Raw genomic sequence first — 22919 nt, forward strand, 5'->3', positions numbered from 1 at the left:
CAAAGATTTGTTGTGGGCTTTTGAAATTATGTCTCAAAAACATGATCTTATCAAGACGTAATCCTATATAACATCAACTCAGCATCGCCGGATGTTAAGGGGTTAATTTGTCTTGGTTGGAAAGTCGAATGACCATCTAGCTAGAGAAATGTAAACGATGGGTGAAGGGATTTTTTTTTCCTCCTAGAGACAATATACTATTTGAAGTTCTACAGGTGGTCAAACACCATTATTCAGACTTCAATAGCAGGTAAACATATACAAGGTCTGGACATGACAATAGAGGAACCAAACTGATTGTCTGAGAGCTTACCCAAACCTTGCAGAGTGTGATAAACCAACAGACCTCTCAAACTATCACAAGATGCTATTGTCCACCAAGGGTGAAAGTATTAATAGTTGTTTACTGTGACTCCAATACAAGAGCCAGGCAAACAGAGAGTTTTTCCCTACACATAGAAAATGTTGGTTCTAAAACAAAGAAGTTAAATTCAGGACATTTAAGACTAAAAATTTAATGTATCGAACTACAAAGATATTACTACAAAAGCATAGTATCTAGAGATGTTATAAAGAATAGGTTTCACACACCACCAAATATTCAGCAATGGGAATTATATATCACTAACTTGAGTATTGAGATGATGAAAAGTAAGATATATTGTAAGTTAGCCTCAGCTGTATGTCTCATCAGGAAATAGATGCTTTCACACAAGCTTGTATTTCAGGGAGGAATAACTGAATATACACATATATTCCATGGTTCTTATTTAGAACACTATAGGTATGATCACTTATATATCTGGAAAAAGACGTATATTTAATCCCTGAAATTACCTTAAAATTCCACCCGAGGAATGAGTCCTCTCAAATACTCAAATTGTTCTATGGTACAAGACTGCCATCTGGCGGGCAGGTGAGAAATAGCTTATGTACACACATTTCTCAACTAGCCAATCAAGAAGCCTGGTGGGAAGGTATCTTAGAACAATGGATTAGTTGGTATAAAAGCCCTTGTACCTTTAAGAAAAAAAAAACTCATCAAAAGAAAAACCTCATCAAAAGAAAACCCTGACTGAAGAAAGACCTCATGAGAAGAATCTGAAGACATCTGAAGAGACCTCTCTATAACCCCTCTTCCATCCTTTCAAAACTTCCAAACTTTACTAAATTGCTAAACCTCTGTACTCCTAATTTCCTACATTCTCCCATACTAAATATCTATCACTTGCCCTGTGATATCATTTCTAAAGGCGTTCCATTGCCAGCTGATCCACGGGAGAGTTTCATAGTCTGAATTCCGGGTGTGGTGAGACTATTCATTTACTTTTGCATTGTCTATTTTCTCTGTTGTGTAGAGTCATAGAATTACCTTAGTGTATTACAACTATATTGGGTAGTTATATATATGTCGAGAGATCTTGTTTTACTGTTAAAATTGTTTGGTGTCATATTATAATTTTTTCATATTTCATAATTTATTAAATATTAATAATTAGAGTATATTTTATCAGAGAACATCTTCTTTCAATCCTATGGCCACGGTTTGCGAGAATATAACCTTTGAGATACTCGAAATTATTAATTATTAATAAATTAAATTAATAATCAGATCATCTAGAAATTGTTATATTGATTTCATTAGTTTGATACCTTATTATTGTGTATTACATTGGTAGGGTATATCTTTGATTGTGTGTATCAATATTCATTTATCACCAGTCTTTTGCGTTTTGTGTTAATATATATATAATTTTTTGTACATAAATAAATTTTTATATTTATCTATTATAAGGCAAATTTTGTGTGTATGGTACGAAATCATACTGGCTAAAAGAATTCAAGGTATAATAATAAGTGGTGATCAAATTATCAAGGTGTCCAAATTATTGGTTTACTTAATATTTGCCGTATTTTAACGGCTGGAGGCACTGTAATATTTCATCTAAGGGAAAGGGACACGCTCTTTATAAGTAGAATATATCCTTACATAAACCACCACAGATTTGTACCTTGTGCCCTGCAAGCTCTATATCTGGATTCTCCCTGCCATACCGCATGACCGCTTCCTTAACCTGGAAAAAATGAGGTTTGACGATGATATCTCTAGGAGGCCCCCCTTGCCGGGGGGGGGGGATCAGTGCTTGGTGAATGCGATCAATCTCAAGGTGAAGGTCATCAATAGCAGGCATAGTGGACCGCATGAGGGTGTGTGCACAGCTAGTAAGCTCCTTTACCGACTCAGGAAGACCTCGAACGCGAAAATTGTATCGCCTGGCCCGATTCTCCAGGTCATCAATTTTAGAATACGCCTCCTCCAGGCGATCTTGCAAGTCAGTGATCATGTTAGAATTTTGGGAGATACTTTTGGACTGTCGCATCAACTTTAGCCTCAATACTGTATAGACGGTGGCCCAAGGCCTGAAAATCCTGCTTAAGATCAGCCGCCAGTTTTGAGGTAGCTCTGTCTAATTCGCGTTGCAGCAAATCCGCGAACCGAGCTATCAAAGTTGCATCACCAGAGTATAGAGGCGGGTCAGGAGGAATCTTTGGCAAGGAAGCCGGGCTATCATCCGCGGGCTCAGGACCACTATGCTGGCTTGAAAAAATGGCAGCTATTTCGCTGCTCAAGGGCGAAGATGCAGGGGAGTCATGGCTCAATGAACAGGCCGAAGCCTGGGACTCTAGTGGCACAGGGCTGGAGGGTGACTGGAGGGGCCGCAGAGAGTCACTCACCCCAGCCAATGATGCTGCTGCAGTCCTCCCTGGACCAACATGAGACGAGGAGCCCATCTTCTCCCTCCGAGGGAGAGGTGCTCCTGCAATAGAGGAAGAGGAGGCATCAGGAGCCGCGGGCGCCGATCCGGCCGCCATCTTGGATCCCCTTGTATCCGCAGGGAGCCGCAGCTGGGAACCTCCACGGCTCTTCATCGCCGTCTTTCCGGGCATTATATCAGGTGCCCGAGATCCGGAGAAAGGCAGGGGGGGGCCCCCGGGGGTGAAGTGGCACTATGCCCTTTTATGGGCTGCTGTCAGTGCCGGAGATGTGCGGAGCTAGTGCCGGGACATTCGATCCCGGCGGCCGCGCATGCGCACACCTCCCAAAAAAACTTTAAATTTGGAAACCTTAATGGGTTTTCATGTGACTGGTCTGGCAAGGTGTGAATTTGGGTTGGCGGCGATAAATTGTCGTGCATATACATTGCTTTGATCCACAATCAATTCATAAAGATCATCTGTGAAAAACCGCTAATCATCCCGCTAATAATTGCAGGTAAAAAAATGTGCATTTATTATTTTTGTCCAATGGACTTTGTAAAGCATTGCACCAGTGATCAGTAGATTGCTGATGCAATGCAGGTGTTCTCACAGGGAGTTTGAATGAACTACCACGGCGCTTTACAGTAGTTCATTGAAAACTACAAGCCGACAGCCACTAAGGCTGCCAGAACTTGTAGGCACTCATTCGTGACACGACCGTGTAGGCGGAGCATGTTTATTGTGAGATCTTGCTCCACTGTATAGCAGTGGACAGGAAAGCTTTTGTAACAATTACAGCAGACACAAGGGGTTGAATACTGGCCAGGTTAGCTGAAAAGCAACCTGCTATAGTTCTCCTATTTAGAATAATAAACTATGGGGTCACTGTCTTGACTGACTCTGTTTCTATAAATGTCTTATTTTCCTCCTTTTAGAAAACTCTCGCTTTACTGTAGAGAATTAGAGGCCCAGGTTACTGTGCAGGAAGTACAACATACCATCACCTCCCTTTTAGTCTGTGAAGACCTTTGGTCTTATGATTGAATTCTTTAAGACCAGATATTACCTACGGTGGCTATTTTACCATTGCTCTGATGGTTGGGCTGGAAAAAGCTGCTGGGTGGTGGCCTCCCTTGATGCCAAAAAGATATTCAGTTTGGTTGAATGGAAGTACCTCTGAGCTGTAATATTTAGAGTCCGCTTCGGCCTCAATGTAATGTTTTGGATACAATTACTGCACTGCTTGTGTGTGCACTATTGGGACCTTATCACTGCAATTGATGCTGGACAGGGAATCCCTCTCTACCTAGTCCTTTTTGCTCTAGCACAAAACATTTCTTTGCTATTGTGTTTCAAGCCATAGAGGCAATGTGTGGAATTGGGGTTGGTCTGTTGGAAAAGAAACTCTATTTGCTGATGATACCATGTTTTACCTCCATGGCTGTCACCACTACATTACTAGTTGCCTTGCAGATTCTCAGGTTTCAGAATAAATTGGAATAGATCTCTGTTAATATTGTTAGATCCTTCATCTCTTTTGCTGGTTGCAAATACCCCCTTGTCAGGTCATGCAATTTGGATACCTTGAGTTGCCGTACAACATGACCTTTCTCGATAAAGATCTGATGCTTTGCACACCCTACTTTGTCAGTTTACCTTACAACATGGAAATCTCTACCAGTAATCCAGGTGTGAAGGGTTGACCTTCCTCCCAAAATTCCTGTATGTCTTTGGCTAAACTCCGGCCTAATTGGATAGTGTAATTTTTTTTTTCACATGGGCTTGGGGTACACCTAGTCTTGCTTAAGAGTACCCTAACCTTTGTCTAGGGTCGGGTAAATGCTCTTTCTTTCATATGTATTACTGGGAAGTGGCATTGGTTACAGTTCAGTTTACCCAGCAGTAAACCTTGAGGCTACAATACTGGGCCTTTGCGCCAAACATGAGTAATCGGTTTCCTCTCTCTTCCTCCCTCCTGCTCCCCTTCCTTTCTCAGTTTTATTTATATATATATATATATATAGATAGATAGATAGATAGATAGAGATATATATATATATATATATATATATATATATATATATATATAGATATTTTTTGTATAAAATTCTTTTTATTCAGTTTTGCGTATGTAAACAAACATACAGCTTGACAATAAAACACATAGCCAGCGGCCTCACAGGGCCAGAACCCAAAAAATAACTAACATAGTACATCACTAAAGAAGCCCCCCACAAAATCTATTTTTAAATATTTTACCTATATTGTAATAAACCATTGTTCCCTATGTTATTTGGAACTGCCCGCTGTTAAAAGTTTCAGCCTTTATAAGCTGTAGAAGGAACTGAATTTTTCCTTTTACTGTGTTCTGTCTCAACAAGCCTTTGAAATTCTTTATTGCTTTTAGATTAAGAAGGCTATTTGGATAATGATCTGTCAAGGACCGTGCTACACATGTTTTGGCCTCCTCTTGGGCTAAAAAGGCTGGAGTCTCCTTTTGGACAGGTTTCTTGGGCAGCTGCTTTTTCCTTGCACCTTTACTTTGGCTTTCATTTATATTTTCCTAGTTTTGGACCAGGAGCTGTTTTTAGAAATTCTCAATTGTTGAATTGCCCCATGTTTTCCTGATTGAGTTCATATATAATTTTTTTTTTTCTTACCCAGGTAATGCAAAGAAGAAGCCTTATCTCACACTATGTGATTGGATGAGTCCAGAGAGCTGTTGAAGTGGTTGTAAACCAATAAATATGCTAGTGAAATGACTAATCTCAGGTTATCACCTGATGAAACAAATCCTCCTGTTTATCTGCATACCTCTGTTCTGTAGATTGTTCTAAAAACACAGATCAAAGGATTTTTTTTCTCTCTCTAGTAGCAGGGGACAAGGATCTAGCTTCACAGGCTGTAGAGCATAGGGCAGAGTTCCCTGATAGCTTGACAGCTGATTGGAGGAAGGGACACAAGCCCCCTACACAGAATTACAGGCTTATAGAAACATACACAGAGCTGAGGCTGTGAGTTACCTGCTGTGTGCTGCAGGGGGCAGGCTCTAGGCTGTTGTCAGGAAAAACTAATGCAGTTCTAAACATTTGCCTTTAGATGTGCTTGCCATTTATTTTGTTGCAGTTTGTGCTGCTACTTCTTTTTTTTTTTTATTTTTTATTTTTTTTCTTTACAGAAAACAATAGAATCAGAAACCGTGAAGACATCAGAAGTGTTTCGAAAGAAGTTTGGAGAGCTTTCAGATACCGTCAAAGAGGTAATGTAGCAGAGTTTGTGTGCTGCTGTCAATTTGCATTGCAGCTTAAATAGACATAATATTTAACAATACATATAAATTACATTACTCCTCCTCGCCACTTGTGAAACGCCCTCTGAAAGCTGTCCACTGCAGATCATTCGTTAGAAGGCTAACAAAGTGTTAACAAACCCGAAGAAAGAGAAAAAGCTAATGGGTTCTTGGGGCGTGGGTATCTGAGGGGGGGGGGGTCCTAGGGCTGAGTTGTCCCCACATCCTCTGTACTTGCAGTTCTGACGAAATCTGTGGTGATTGGCAGATGAAACGCATCAGCGTAGTGACATCATCGCACCTGGTTGCGATGTCCGCAGGTGTCTTAACATGCAACTGAGCAAGTAAGGCCAATTTGGAATCACGTGTGTAATGCCTTAAACACTGGAATACTTTACTAGCTGTTCCATCTAGAAGGCATACTTCTAGTGGTTATCGGACCATATCCATATGGGTGAATCGGCAGCCCAATGCAGACAGCACTCAGGGGAAGTTTGCTTAGAGATCAGTCATTTTATTGAAAATACTTTAAGTGGCAGATTTACTCTTGGTGAGTGATCCACTTGTGATCTTTCTATGCGACTACATACCTTTATCTTCCATCCTTGCTGGACCTGTTACATTCTCTCCCCAACCTAATAAACAGGACTTAAACTAACTGCGTACAGCCGGATCACCTGTAATCTCTTCCATCTTCACGGTATGACACGATGTGGACATTTTCAGGACGCCATATAATCTTAATGGTATGATTACCTGCTTCATGTTTACAACTATACTTGCTGAACTGAATCTGTAACTAAGACTGCCATCAGTATATGCTGTGCTTTATTCTACTAAGACCTGAGGTATGGTCTCTATGACTGGAAGTGTTGGAATCTTCGTAACATCCATTCACTCATTATTTAAACATATATGGGAAAGGACATTTTTGTTCTGTAGCATTAGGGGCAGTGATAGCTTTATTGTCCATTTTGTGTCAATCATACCAACAGCATGTTTATGCTTTAACCACTTGCCTACTGGGCACTTATACCCCCTTCTTTACCAGGCCAATTTTCAGCTTTCAGCACTGTCGCACTTTGACAATTGCGCGGTTATGCAAGATTGTACCCATATGAAATTTTAATAATTTTTTTCTCACAAATAGAGCTTTCTTTTGGTGGTATTTACTCATCACTGGGTGTTTTACTATTTGTGCTATAAACAAAAAAATTGCAAAATTTTATAATGGAAACAAAAAAATGTTTTTTTTTTTTCTCTAAAAATTTTTTGCAAACAGGTAATTTTTCTCCTTCACTGATGTGCGTTGATTAGGCAGCACTAATGGGCACTGATAGGCGGCACTGATAGGCAGCACTGAAGGGCACTGATAGGCAGCACTGAGGTGGAACTGATGGGTACTGATAGGTGGCACTGACTTGCATCACTGCTGGGTATTGACTGGTGGCACGGTTAGGCACTGACTGGCACAACCGCTGTGCACTGACTGGTGGCACTGACTGGCAGCACTGGTGGGCTGCACAGGTGGGTGGCACTGGTGGGCACAGGTGGGTGGCACTTCTGGTGGGCACTGCTGGGCACAGGTGATTGCACTGCTGGGCACAAGTGGGCGGAACTGGTGGGTGGCACTGGTGGGCACAGGTAGGTGGCACTTCTGTGTGGCACTGCTGGGCACAGGTGGGTGCACTGCTGGGCACAAGTGGGCGGAACTGGTGGGTGGCACTGCTGGGCACCGATCATCAGTATCCTGATGATCGGTGCCGATACCTGCTCTGACAACTGCCGGTTCTCGGCAGTACTTTCCTCACGATCTGACAGCGTGAAGAAAGTGCAGCCGAGAACCGGCAATTGCATTTCCCTGTGATCAGCGTGTCATTGAACACGGCTGATCACGTGGTAAAAGGCCGCTGTGATTGGCCTTTTGCCACATCACGTGATCAGGTGTGTCCGTAGGACACAACGATCACAGAGATCACCGGGTGCGCGCCCCCGGGGGCACGCACAGGAGCACGTTCTGGGAGGACGTCATATGACGCCCTCCCAGAACTGGCTGGCCGCAGTGGAGCCGTCATTCGGCTATTTGCGGTCGACAACTGGTTAACTATTTGACCTCCAGTAAGGATTATGTTCTAATTCAGTGGCATTCATTTGAGTACCCGTGTGTTCCCAGGCTGCTTTAAATAACCACTTGCCTACTGGGCACTTATACCCCCTTCCTGCCCATGCCAATTTTCAGCTTTCAGCGCCGTCGCACTTTGACAATTGCGTGGTCCTGAAACACTGTACCCAAACTAAATTTTTATCATTTGTGTTCATACAAATAGAGCTTTCTTTTGGTGGCATTTAATCAAAAGCCAAAAAAATTGCTAAATTTTATAATAGAAACAAAGAAAAACTTTTCTTCAAACAGGTAATTTGTCTCCTTCCCTGATGTGTGTCACGATTGCGGCGTCAGACCCCAGACCTTCTCACCCAAACTCGTGACCGAAGGACTAGCCGATCTAAAACTGTGATGTGACGTGCGTAACAATGCCACACCCAGCTGCACCCTGCACAACGATTTTCCAGCTAACGGAAAACAATCTATGTACCGGCAGCCTGGGCGATTGTTACTGGGTCAGGTTAATTACGCAATTAACCCTTGACACTGCCACCACCTCCTTTTTGTACAGAGAAAGAGGAAACTCGGCAATATCCGCTATAACACTATATTGATTGAAATAATCGACTGCACAACACGGTCATAACACAGTCCTGTTATACAGAGGGTTAAACAAACAGTAGCGTTCTCTTTAGAGGCAGGGATTCATAAATTGTAATACAGAGCTATAGAAACAGTTCAACACTTTAAGAAAGAAAGATTTATTACTAAAAGGTCAAACGGGTGCAATAAAAATATTTACAGAAAAAGATGTAACTAAGATAGATAGATATAGATATAGATATAGATATATATATATATATATATATATATATATATATATATACAGAGCATAACAGCACAGCAAAGAGAGAGAGGTTAAATGGTTAAAGTACCTGCCATTAAGTCTTGGATGTAAGCAGATCAAGTTTCTGAGCAGAAGGGGCATGGGTCTCCCCAGGTGATATTGATGTTAAAATGGGAGACGTCTTCAACTTATCTTAGGCCTGACAGACGGTTTTGTAGTCCCCAGCAGGGGGTGGCTCTGCAGTCAAGGACCAATCTCCGCTTAAGGCGTGGAGAGATTGGTGGATGCCTCAACTAGAGCAAAAATCTCCCATAACTCATATTTGGCCTATAACTTTTCCTATGCACAAGTGACATCCCACCCGCGGTTAGATTATTATGCAGACAAGTCTGAGGATTGATTAGATATGAATTATGAAAGTGTATGCTAAACGGTTCACGAGATCTATTTTTCTGCTTTCCTGTGCGTCCGAGACAAGGCGAGTGACCCATCAAACTGTTCGCCTGCTCATCGTCCATCTGACGTTATGTCCGGTTTTTATGTAAGTCTCATATTCCAAGTTATGAGACATAGGGGAAAACAAGTTTTTAACAGAGGTTATCTGATTCTGTCACCTACGCTGAGTTAGGTTTTATTAGGGTGGAATCTCTCTCAAGTCAGGAGAAAGCTTGCCTTATCTCTTCCGAGGTGTGAAATGGTACAGCTTTCCGGGACAGCTAGGCACCTAGCTCAGAGATGCCTTGGCCTGCCAGTGACCCACAACCAGCACACACACACGCTGGCCAAATGTCTCCTCTCAGAGAGGGAGGGGGAGGGAGTGAGGGGAGAAAATGGATACTCTTAACAAAATGGAGTCTGCGTCCTTCACTGTGTGTTGCGAACGTTTGCGACAATGTGCATTGATGGAGACTGCACGGATAGGCAGCACTGATGAGGTGGCACAGATAGGCGGCACTGATATGCAGCAATGATGGGCACGGATAGGCGGCACTGCTGGGCGGCACTAATGGGGGGTGGGCACTGCTTGGCACTGATGGGCACAGATGTGTGGCAATGGGCACAGGTAGGTGGTACTGCTTGGCATTTGTGGGTAACACACTGCTGGGCACAGGTGGGTGGCACTGCTGGGAACTGATCATCAGGGCACTGATCATCAGTGCCAATCCGTTTTCTGACAATTGCCGATTATCGGCAGTACTTTCCTCACGCTGTGACAGCGTAAAGAAAGTGTGGCCGACAACTGGCAGCTGCATTTACCAGGTGATGTGCTGTGTCATTGGACACAGCTGATCACATGGTAAAAGGCCGCTGTGATTGGCCTTTTACCACATCACGTGTCCAACTGTGTCCGTAGGACACAGCGATCACGGAGATTGGCGGGTGCGTGCCAATGGGGGTGTGCGGGAGGGCGTGTTCTGGGAGGAAGCCATATGACGCCCTCCCAGAAACGGACAACCACGCTGTAGCCTGGTTGTCAAGTAGTTAATGCTATTGACTGCCTGCTGACATTGCAGTCCGGACTGCTTATTTTAATGACTGGTGTGTTTTATATGTCTGTTTACCTTGCATGGTTTCCCTTCCTTGACCAAGGTTTAAAATAAAGTTTTGTATCTAATTGTAAACACTAAACCCTACTCTGCTTGGATTTATCTAGTACCGCCTCAATACATTCTGTCCTTACGGCTGTTTTTTGTTTTATGTTTGGTTGCAACCCACACCTTCATTTTATGATGAGACAGAGAGTTATGTAGGCTTTCCTGCCTCTTTTGGTGGCTGCATTTTTCTATTACTTCTAATTCACACCTCGGTCTCATTGCTGCACCCACTGGGAATAACTGCAGCTTTTCCTCCTTCCCATCTCAGGTCATGAGTGAGAGGGCAAGGGTCTGAAGTACATAAAGCAGAGTGCTGCGCTCTCTGCCAGGTTTAGGGATACATAACACAAAATGCAGGATTCAGGGGTGTAAAATGTGCATAGTGCAAGAGATCCAGGTTGTGTAATGCAGAGTTAAGGGTCATGGTCAGGAATATGAAATACCCTGCGCTGCAATCAGTTCTGAGTTATGGTGTACGTTATATACAGAGAACAGGGGTCGCTAATATGTACTGCACCGAATGCAAGGGACTGGAGTGTGTGATACACAGTGGTAAGGATCGGGAGAGTGCAAAATTCACCCAGCAAGCAATACTCACTCCCACTTTACCTTTTTAGAAGAAAACCCCCCTTCATTTATCATGGGACCTCCCACGTCCCAGGATAAATCCTCTTCCCCTCCCAGCACAAATCCCTCCCTCCTCAAAACACCCATATGGTACAAAGCCTTGTTTCCTCCAAATTCCACCCAGTCCACCATTCTAGCACAAATCTCTTTCCATCTCCAAATTGTCCCCTTCCATGCACAAATCCTCTCACCCCCACACCACCAAAAGACCCCTTCCTAATTCATCCTTCTAGCATAAATCTCCACTCAAATCTTTCCTCCCAACACAAATCCTTTTAAACCTATCAAACCCTCCCTCCTGACACAAATTCCTCTAATAGTAAAAATCCTCTTCTACCTCCAAGTTACCCCCAGCCTTTCTTTCTAGCACAAATCTTCCTATTTAACCCACCCTTCATACCCCAAGTCTCTCTTCCTAGCACAAACCTTCCAAACTCTCCTAGCACAAATACATACTATGCTTGAAATGTATTCAGGTTAGTGTGAATGTTTCAAGCTTCTAGCTAAAATGTATCCACTCAGTGCTCAATCTTAGGTGGATGACATCACACTGCTGATTTTATACTTAAACTCCACTTCCACTTAGAGCCCTTATAAGGTACTTGGATGCTTCCTCCCACCCTATTTGCAAAGAGGACTCTTTGCAGATTGGTCAGCATCTGGGTTACTGCAGTCTCCTAGTGGACACACCTCCCCTATCTCCTGCTCTACTTTGTTGGTTGGTGTCCCAGACCCTCTTATGCAGCCTGTGATCTGTAGTTGACTTCACCTAGTTCAGACATCTCAGTAGTGACATGACTGAGCATGCCCAGACCAGAAAAACTAAAAACTGCCTTCTATCTGTGTGTTTTTTTTTTTTTGTTTTTTTTTTAAGTGTTCTAGTAAATGCATTTGTTGGCAAGCCTGGAAATGTCGTTGAAAAGAGAGAACCTGTTTCTGGAAAAGAGGGAATCTGTTTCTGTTACAGCGTGATTATTAAACAGACTAACAGATATTATCTATCCTATCTATCTATCTATCTATCTTTTTTTTTTTTGCTTCTTATACAATATTTTTTTTTTTTTTTAAAGCATATATTCTTTGCAGTACTTATGTATGTTCTGCCGCGTGCGTTGATCATGTCCAGGTACTTAGACCTTTGAAATATATTAACTAAATGGTAGAAAAAATGCACTTGGTGCTCACAATCTAACAAAAATCTAAATCCAAACACCCACAGCTCTCTTCACAAACCACAAACAAAACCAGTGCTGCAGCAAAACTAAAAGGAAAACAAATGTTCCCCTGTGTTACTAAATTCATTGTGTGTTGGCTGTATGTATACCAATGCAAAGGATCATATTAGTATTCCAAAAAATGTGATGTGTCCAAACATCAGAAATACACATAAAAATGATGGAAAAAAAAATTCAGAGCGTGACACCACTGTTCCACAGTGACACACCAATAAAGAAAAATATAAATTCAGAAATCAATAAACATAGAACCGCATGGAAGTCCACCACCTATATGTAAATGTACAAATAAAATAAGTAGGTTTATGTAGGCGGATTCCACCATCATTGCAAATCTTGCCATATGTTTTCACTCATGAATGACAATAAGCAGCCTTGTGAATTATGCTTATTCAGCGCCACATTTGTATTTCCATTGCATTTGGAATATATACAAATTATTATGCAAATTCTATTTTTCTCATTTACCTAAATAATTGATGTAAATAACAGCATTATTCTCATGTTATCAACTTTTAAGCGTACAATTCAAATTTTACTGAACAAACCTCCTAATGATAACAGTATTTTTTTTTAAACATAAAAAACTTACAATGCACTGTTCCAAATTATTACGCACAGTAAGTTTCAAAACACTTTATAGGTTGTAAAGAACTGAAAATTGTCATTTGTTGTGTTTGCAGCATATTTACTGAAATCAAAAGCTATTTCAATCAAACTTTTAACAACATTTTAACTTTTTAAACATTTTAACAGGTCCCGTTACATTTTAACATAGGACCCCTTATTTGATAGCAGCTTCACAAGTCTTGCATCCATTGAACTTGTGAGTTTTTGGACAGTTTCTGCTTGAATTTGTTTGCAAGATGTCAGAATAGCCTCCCAGAGCTGCTGTTTGGATGTAAACTGCCTCCCACCCTCCTAGATCTTTTGCTTGAGGATGCTCAACAAGGTTCTCAATAAGATTGAGGTCAGGGGAGGATTGAGGCCACACCATGACTTTCTCTCCTTTTTATCCCCAAGCAGCCATTGATGCAGAGGTATTCTTTGCAGCATGAGATGGTGCATTGTCATGCATGAAGATGATTTTATTGCGGAAAGCATAGTTCTTCCTTCTGTACCAGGGAAGAAAGTGGTCAGTCATAAACTCAACATACTTTGCAGAGGTCATCTTTATACCTTCGGGGACCCTAAAGGGGCCAACCAGCTCTGTTCCCATGATTCTGGCCCAAAACATGTCTCCACCATCGCCTTGCTGACGTCGCAGCCTTGTTGAAACAGGGTGGCCGTCCACCAACCATCCACTACTCCATCCATCTGGACCATCCAGGGTTGCACGGCACTCATCAGTGAACAGGACTGTTTGAAAATTAGTCTACATGTATTTTTCTGCCCAATGCAGCAGCGTTTCTGCTTGTGAGCATTGGTTAGTGGTGGCCGAATAGAAGGTTTATGCACAGTTGCAAGACTCTGGAATACTCTACACCTTGATGTCCGTGGGACTCCAGAGGCACCAGCAGCTTCAAATATCTGTTTGCTGCTATGTAATGGTATTTTAGCAGCTGCTCTCTTGATCCGATGCATGGATCTGGCAGAAATCTTCCTCAATGTGCCTTTATCTGCATGAACCCATCTGTGATCTGAATAAGCCACAAATCTCTTAATAGTGCAATGATCACGCTTACGTTTTCCTGAAATATCTAATGTTTTCATACCTCGTCCAAGGCATTTAACTATTTCACTCTTCGGCAGCAGAGAGATCCTTTTTCTTCCCCATATTGCTTGAAATTGGTGCTCGGCTTAATAATGTGGAACACCCTCCTTTAGTAGTTTTTCCTTAAATTGGGCTCACCTGCCAATCTAATTATCACAGGTGTCCTAGATTGTTTTCAGTGTTCAAAAGAGCCCTGAGACACAATGCCATCCATGAGTTAAACTGAAAAACAAAATATTTCATCTTTGTGACACTTAAATAGAATTTGCATAATAATTTGGAACAGGGTGTATTGTTACACTGAGCATGTCTAAGCACTTAGGAATGACCACACCACAGAGCTGCTATCTACAGTGGCTTAGTGGTTAGTACTGCTGCCTTGCTAGGCAGCATATGACACTAGGGTTGCTGGTTCATATCCCAGCCATGGCACTACCTGCATGACGTTTTGCATGTTCTACCTATGTGGGTTTCCTCCCATGCTTCAAAGACATGATGGTATTTGTTTTGGCTCCTGTCTAAATTGTCCCTAGTATATGAATGTTAGTTAGAGACTTTACATACATATTGTACATTCACATCAGGCCCTGCCTTCAAGGAGCTGACAATGTAAAGTGCTGTGTAAATTGATGGTGCTACATAAGTACCTGACTAATTATAATCCGTTTTTATATGTATTTCTTGCAATCTGGTACATTTTTAGATGGGTTTCACATGGAAACAAAGGAGCTGACATTACAAATAAAAAATGTGTGGGCTATCTCTTCCATCCCTCTTTCCTGGCCTGCAGGACTGTATGCTCCGATAAGGGCATGTTAGTGATTTTGGGGGGAAGCCGCACTTTTATTTATTTTTTTTTAACTTTTTGGCCATGGGGTTCCCCTTCAGATCCATGACATTTTGAAGGACCCATGCTCTTTGGTACATGTTGGCTATGCTGTTTTCATTCTGCTGTCATTGGGGATGAGTCTGGTTGTTATGATGCTGTCTCCTAACATCCCACTGAATTTGCAGACAATAATGCATGTCAGTGCTTTTAGGAGATGTCTGGCTATGTCCCAGTGTTTGGTGGGCTACACAAGAACACACTGCACTGGGGTGAACTAGAGCCATTAGAACAGATGGGAAATACTAGACATGTGTTTTTGGATGACGAATATGCTTGTCAGCAATTTGGGTGAAGCAGCCGTCACGAATGTGAGATTTCCTGCTCTGTATCCTGCACATGCCCAAGGACTTACAACTTGTTTTTTTTTTTATTTTAGCACTGAGTTTTTGAGAATCTTGCACCTAACAACAAACTGATGGGGTGGTTGGGTAGGGTGGTGAGATTTGTTGTACCTTGTAAAATGTGTTGCCTGGTTAATATTCGCTTTATTTTATTCCTAGCTGTACACTGTGAAAGTTAAGTTGTGAGTCCTTTTAGACTGTAAGCTCCTATGAGCAGTGCCCTTCTAACCCTGTTGTAGCACCATAAATATGGTTTCTTTTTACCAAGTAAATGAATGTACCTAATTGTATTGCTGCTGTCAAAATAAATGTATGAACTATTTATGTAATGAATCAATAAACCTTTTTTTTCCCTCAAGTGGAATGTATTAACATCCATATAAATCCTCAAAATAAACATTTTATTCTGCACACATGCAAGGTATTAAATACCCCTCCTCCAAAAAAAAAAAACCCTTTAACGGCTCCAAAGCTGAATATCAGGGAAAATTGAAATCAGCTGGTGTATAGGTAGAGTATTAACATGTCAACCTGGGCCTTTGTTTTTTTTTATTTTAAATTCACTAGTTGCAATCCTGAGGAACTAAAGTCAAATAGTTTTCATAATTAATATATTGTACATAAAGGAAAATCTATTTGCATATGGGTAAGCCATGATTGTGCATAAAAATTAGTTATCACACACAAATGGTCTGAGGACCAGCTCCCAGACCGGAATTGTGGCAGGACATTTGAATGCTCCAGAGACCTAAGAACAAAAGTTCCTTGGCTAAAAGTAAACATAGCGGCTGGAGGCAGGAGACCCTTACCAAACTCAAAAACCCCAAACAGAGGTGTTGTCAGGGCTCTGGGTATGACCAGAAGTGTGTGGACCGACACAGGGAAACACAGACTTCAGGTATAGCGTGTAAAACAATATAATTTATTTAGGGCAACACAAACATAAACGCAGTGCACCAAACCCAAAACTAACACAAATACGTACAACAAGGTGCAACAAACCCAAACCTTAACTGATATATATATATATATATATATATATATATATATATATAAATATGGAGCTCAACGTAGTCCGGCAGGCTCGGTCGGTAGCTAACAGGCAGACAAGGTACAAGGAGTAGGCAGAAGATTGGTCAGGAGTAGCCGAGGTCGGTGCAGGCAGAGTTCAAGCAGTCAGGATCAGGCAGGAAGCAGACTGGATGCAGGTACAGGGGCTCATGGGAACAATACACCAAGGCCCTGACTGCAGGCCTGGCCATTCCTTAAATACACCTCCTGAAATCAGCCTCAGGTGATGGCTTGATTGCAGGAGTGAGCTTCTGGCTGCTGAGAGCACCCGCTGGCCAGCCCTGGTACTGCAGCCCACAAGGCAGGTGAGTCCCACCACCATTGGCGAGTCCATTCCTGACAGGTGTCAGTTGCGAGTATTCGCACCACCGACCACTTCTGCATCACGACAGGAGGAGGAGGCACCGCAGCTAGCTATGTTTGCCAGAGCCTTTGCAAAGCAGAGAGGATGGATGCACATGGCATGGTTTTTTTAGACCATGTGCATACTTGCAGGATGTCTTTTTGCAGGTTTTGCTTAAGTCAAAAAGCAATTCTACTCCTCCTATGAGCTCATCCCTACCCTCAAGGAGCTTACATTCATACTAGTGCCAATTAACCTACCAGAATGTCTTTGGAGTATGGGAGGAAACCCACCCAGGAACGGAGAGAACATGCAACTCCAGACACGTGGTGCCATTAAACCAATGACCCTAGTGTTGCTATGCAGGAGGGATTACCACTAAGCCACCATGCTGCCAATAACTTTAATTGGAATATATAGTAGTACCATGATTCAAGAATTAAGATAAATAATTATAAGTAGATATAAGAAAAAATGAATTAGACATTCAAAAACATTTGTCATATAACAGAGATAGAACTGTCATGGATTAGGAGAACCCCTTACCCAAGAAAAAGTGTGGGCTTCCCCCCAAAATTACTAGCATATCCTTATCTGAGCATACATTCCTGCAGGCTAGAAGAGGAGGGTAGAACAGCAAGCAAACCCCCCCCCCACCCATGCACAATTTTTATTTGTAATGTCCGCTCTTTTGTCTGCATTATGTGAAACTTTTTAAAATGTACCAGATTGTAAAAAACACATATAAACATGCATTTTTATTCAGATACTTAAATAGTGCTGCCAATTTACACAGCACTTTACATACATATTATGCATTCACATCAGACCCTTACATCCTCCTTATCCTCCCTCCTTCTCCTCCTTCCTTTTTCCTTATCCTGTCAGTCACCTTCTGGTAAAAAAGTACCTAAGCCTTAGCTGCCTGTAATATCTTTTCTGCCATGTATAACCTAAAGCCTGTAGCCTCTCAACTATTGTTGAAATGTCTCTGTGAATTCCATGGGCTTTAACTTCCCTGAGAAACATTCAATTATTGTGGAATTCCGTAGGTTGAAAGCCCAAGTGGTATTTGTTCAGGAGACCCATTTTAAATATGGGCACATCCCCAAACTCATTTGCTCTTCCTAGAGTCAGCTACCATCAAATCTTTAGTTCTGTCAGATCACCACCCTATTACCATCACTTTATCCTTTCCATAACAAGAGTGGAAAAACAAACTGTGGGGGCTTATCTCCTCTTTGCTTAGGGACACAGTTGCTCATCTTACAACTAAACTACAAGAATATTGTTCCATAAATTATACTCCTGACGTAACCCTTTTAACCCAATGGGAGGCGCATAAGTGCACCATTCGGGGAGAATTCTTGTCTCTTTCTGCGGTTGCGAAGAAGCAACACCAAAAATGAGTCAATTTCCTTTTCAAACAAGAATTCGCACACAAAAAATATCAGGCGGTAGGCTGCCTACACGATTTAACAGAAGCCAGACTCCAGTTGCGTGAAGAGCTGAATAAAAGGGCCAAAAGACAGTATATCCTACGTTCTAAAGTATTTTATGAACAAGGAAATAAATGCGGGTGTTTACTGGCCAGGGCTGTGCAAGCTAAGAAATGCAGGACAATGGTACATTGCATTAAAGATGCCCAGGGCAATAGTCATTGCTCCACTGAAGCAATTGCTAAGCAATTGGAGACATATTATCACTCTCTTTACAATCTTCAGGAATCTGTCCTAAGTCCCCTTCCACCTTGCATGGAGATAGAATTGTTGACCTTTTGGCGCAATATGGTCCTCCTTGTATTCAACGTTCGGAGGCCTTGGAACTGGCAAGAGCCCAGGACCGGATAGCCTGACATATTATAGAACTTTCCTTGTGGTATTAAAACCTAGATTTTTAACTGCATTTCGAGGCCTAGCATTGTTTAGCCCAATGTCCCCACATATTCTAGACGCTTACATCACTGTGATACAGGAAAAGGACAATACCCAAGTCTTTAACTATAGACCCATATCCCTCTTAAATGTGAAGCTCTATTCCAAAACTCTAGCAAATAGGCTACTACCTTTTTTTTACCCTCTTTGATTACCCTGGCCTGGGAGGGATTTATCCCTGGTCAAGAGGCTCGTGATAATACGATAAAGGCCTTAAATCTCCACCACTAGCTAAGCACACAAAAACAACTGGACTCCTTTCTCTCATTGGATTCCAAAAAGGTGTTTGACAGGGTGTCCTGGGCCTACCTAACTGCAACCCTCAAAGCAATTGTTTTGATGCCCAAGATGTGTAACAACATATTCACACTTTAACCCCTTTGCGTGGGTGGGGATCCACAGGATCCTGTCACACCTTTCCTTTGAGAACTAGCACGTGGCAGGGGTGTCCCTTATCACCTATTCTTTTTGTACTTACCCTTGAACCATTTTTAAACAAAAGGCTCATGGTACCACATATAAAGCAGCAGGATTCGTGGATGACATGTTGTTGTTCCTTACGGACCCTCACATCTCTATGCCTAATCTTCTCCATGAGTTGGAACACTTTAAAATTTTATCTATCCTCAAGATAAATTACACCAAATATAAAGCTTCTAGATACCTCAACTTACCTGGGTATTCAAATACCCTATGCACGCTCGGATCTTTATTGCAAAAACCATCAGATGATTCTGGAGGAGATACAGTGAGGAACAGAAGTATTTGAACACCCTGCGATTTTGCAAGTTCTCCCACTTAGAAATCATGGAGGGGTCTGAAATTCACATTGTAGGTGCATTCCCACTCTGAGAGACAGAATTTAAAAAAAAAAAAATTCATACGGTGGGGGATCAAAAGTTTGGGCACCCCAGCTAAAAATTTGTATTAATGTGCATAAAGAAGCCAAGGAAAGATGGAAAAATCTCCAAAAGGCATCAAATTACAGATTAGACATTCTTATAATGTCAACAAAAGTTAGATTTTATTTCCATCATTTACACTTTCAAAATAACAGAAAACAAAAAAATGGCGTCTGCATAAGTTTGGGTACCCTGCAGAGTTAATATCTTGTACTGCCCCCTTTGGCAAGTATCACAGCTTGTAAACGCTTTTTGTAGCCAGCCAAGAGTCTTTCAATTTTTGTTTGAGGTATCTTTGCCCATTCTTCCTTACAAACGTCTTCCAGTTCTTTGAGATTTCTGGGCTGTCTGTCACGCACTGCTCTTTTAAGGTCTATCCATAGATTTTCAATTATGTTGAGGTCAGGAGATTGTGAAGGCCATGGCAAAACCTTCAGTTTACACCTCTTGATGTAATCCCCCGTGGATTTCGAGGTGTGTTTAGGATCATTATCCATTTGTAGAAGCCATCCTCTCTTTAACCTCAGCTTTTTCACAGATGGCATCAAGTTACCATCCAAAATTTGCTGAAATTTTATTGAATCCATTTTTCCTTCTACTCGTGAGATGTTCCCTGTGCCACTGGCTGCAACACAACCCCAAAGCATGATTGATCCAACCCCATGCTTAACAGTTGGACAGAGGTTCTTTTCATTAAATTCTGTGCCCCTTCTCCAAATGTACTTTTGCTCATTCCGGCCAAAAAGTTCAATTTTAACCTCATCGGTCCACAGAACTTGTTTCCAAAATGCATCAGGCTTGTCTATATGTTCATTTGCAAAGTTCAAATGATGATTTTTGTGGTGAGGACGTAGAAGAGGTTTTCTTCTGATGACTCTTCCATGAAGACCATATTTGTACAAGTATCTCTTTATAGTGGAATAGTGTACCACAACTCCAGTGTCTGCCAGATCTTTCTGGAGGGATCGTGCAGTCAAACGTGGGTTTTCAATTGTTTTTCTCACAATCCTACGAGCTGTTCTGTCTGATATTTTTCTTGGTCTTCCAGATCTTGCTTTAACTTCCACTGTTCCTGATGACTGCCATTTCTTAATTACATTCCGAACAGAGGATATTGACATCTGAAAACGCTTTGCTATCTTCTTATAGCCTTTTCCAGCTTTGTGAGCGTCAACTATTTTCAGTTTCAGTTTTCTAGACAACTGCTTAGAAGAACCCATGGTGCTGATTGTTGGGGCAAGGTCAGATGAGTCTGGGCATTTAAAACCTTTGAGATTGACATCACCTGGTCTGCCCAGACGATGATTGAGAACAATCCATGACACTGGCAGGTCTCAGCTTGGCAAATGGGGCAGTGCATGCTATAAATTCTGCAGGGTGCCCAAACTTTTGCAGACACCATTTTTTTGTTTCTGTTATTTTGAAAGTGTAAATGATGGAAATAAAATCTAACTTTTGTTGACATATTATAAGAATGTCTAATCTGTAATTTGATGCCTTTTGGAGATTTTTCCATCTTTCCTTGGCTTCTTTATGCACATTTAATACAAATGTTTAGCTGGGGTGCCAAAACTTTGGATCCCCACTGTAAGTATTTGAACACCTAAGAAACAGCAAGAATTCTGGCTCTCAAAGACCTGTTCCTGTGCCTTTTTTAAAAAGTCCACCTCTACTTCACTCAATCTACTTAGTAGCACCTGTCCGAGCTCTTTAAAGACACCTGTCCACCCCACAGTCAGTCAGACGCCAACTACTACCATGGTCAAGACCAAAGAGCTGTCAAAAGACATCAGAGACAAAATTGTGGACCTCCACAAGGCTGGAAAGGGCTCCGGGGCAATTGCCAAGCTGCTTGGTGAAAATCGTTCAACTGTTGGAGCAATTGTTAGAAAATGGAAGAGGCTAAAGACGACTGTCAGTCTCCCTGGGACTGGGGCTCCATGCAAGATCTCACCTCGTGGGGTATCACTGATAAGAAAGGTGAGGAATCAGCCCAGAACTACAAGGGAGGAGCTGGTCAATGACATGAAGAGCGATGGTACCACAGTTTCAAAGGTCACTGTCGGTAGAACACTATGCCGTCATGGTTTCAAATCATGCATTGCACGGAAGGTTCCCCTGCTCAAGTCATCACATGTCCAGGCCCGTCTGAAGTTTGCCAATGACCATCTGGATGATCCAGAGGAGGCATGGGAGAAAGTCATGTGATCAGATGAGACCAAAGTAGAACTTTTTGGTCTAAACTTCACTCGTCGTGTTTGGAGGAAAAAGGATGAGTTGCATCGCAAGAACACCATCCCTACTGTGAAGCATGGGGGTGGTAACCTCATGCTTTGGGGGTGCTTTTCTGCGAAGGGGAAAGGACGACTGCGCACTGTATTAAGGAGAGGATGAATGGGGCCATTTTATGTGAGATTTTGAGCAACAACCTCCTTCCCTCAGTCAGAGCATTGAAGATGGGTCGTGGCTGGGTCTTCCAACATGACAACGACCCGAAGCACACAGCCAGGATAACCAAGGAGTGGCCCCATAAGAAGCATATCAAGGTTCTGGAGTGGCCTAGCCAGTCTCCAGACCTAAATCCAATAGAACATCTTTTGGAGGGAGCTGAAACTCCGTGTTGCTCAGCGACAGCCCCGAAACCTGACAGAGGAGATCTGTGTGGAGGAGTGGGCCAAAATCCCTGTTGCAGTGTGTGCAAACCTGGTCAAGAACTACAGGAAACGTTTAACCTCTGTAATTGCAAACAAAGTCTTCTGTACCAAATATTAACACTGATTTTCTCAGGTGTTCAAATACTTATGTACAGCAGTGCAAGATAAATAAATTAGTTAAAAATCATACAATGTGATTTCCTGAATTTTTTTTTTTTTTTTTTTAAATTCTGTCTCTCAGAGTCGGAATGCACATACAATGAGAATTTCAGACCCCTCCATGATTTCTAAATGGGAGAACTTGCAAAATCGCAGGGTGTTCAAATACTTCTGTTCCTCACTGTATGTAGAGATATGCGGGACTCCATCAACGTCTCTTGGTTTGGGAGAATGGTACTGGTCAAAATGTCACTTCTGCCTTGCATTTTGTACATAATGCAAACTATACCCATTACAATTTCCCAATCTCTCTTTTCAACCTTCAGGAAAGCTTGTTCCCAATTCCTTTGGAGACGTAAGCTTCCTTGGATAAAATTCTCCCATTTGACCCTACCTAAACACAAGGGGGGGTATAAGCCTTCCAGATTTATCTGGTTATCATAAGGCCTCATTGC

At 42.0% G+C, this 22919-nt stretch overlaps 1 protein-coding gene across 1 annotated transcript in view; it reads left to right on the forward strand.

The window, feature by feature from the left end:
• The window catches only part of LOC149455080 (mitochondrial import inner membrane translocase subunit TIM44-like), a 151469-nt gene that overhangs the window by 93593 nt on the left and 34957 nt on the right, over positions 1-22919 (forward strand). The window contains exon 4 of the mRNA XM_089686669.1: positions 5939-6019. Coding sequence (XP_089542795.1) covers positions 5939-6019 — 81 coding nt within the window. The remainder of the gene's footprint in view (positions 1-5938; positions 6020-22919) is intronic.

Source organism: Staurois parvus, unplaced genomic scaffold, assembly GCF_062004578.1.
Source record: "Staurois parvus isolate SC_StPar_1 unplaced genomic scaffold, SC_StPar_1.0 ptg000405l, whole genome shotgun sequence".
In the NCBI taxonomy this organism is placed as follows: Eukaryota; Metazoa; Chordata; class Amphibia; order Anura; family Ranidae; genus Staurois; species Staurois parvus.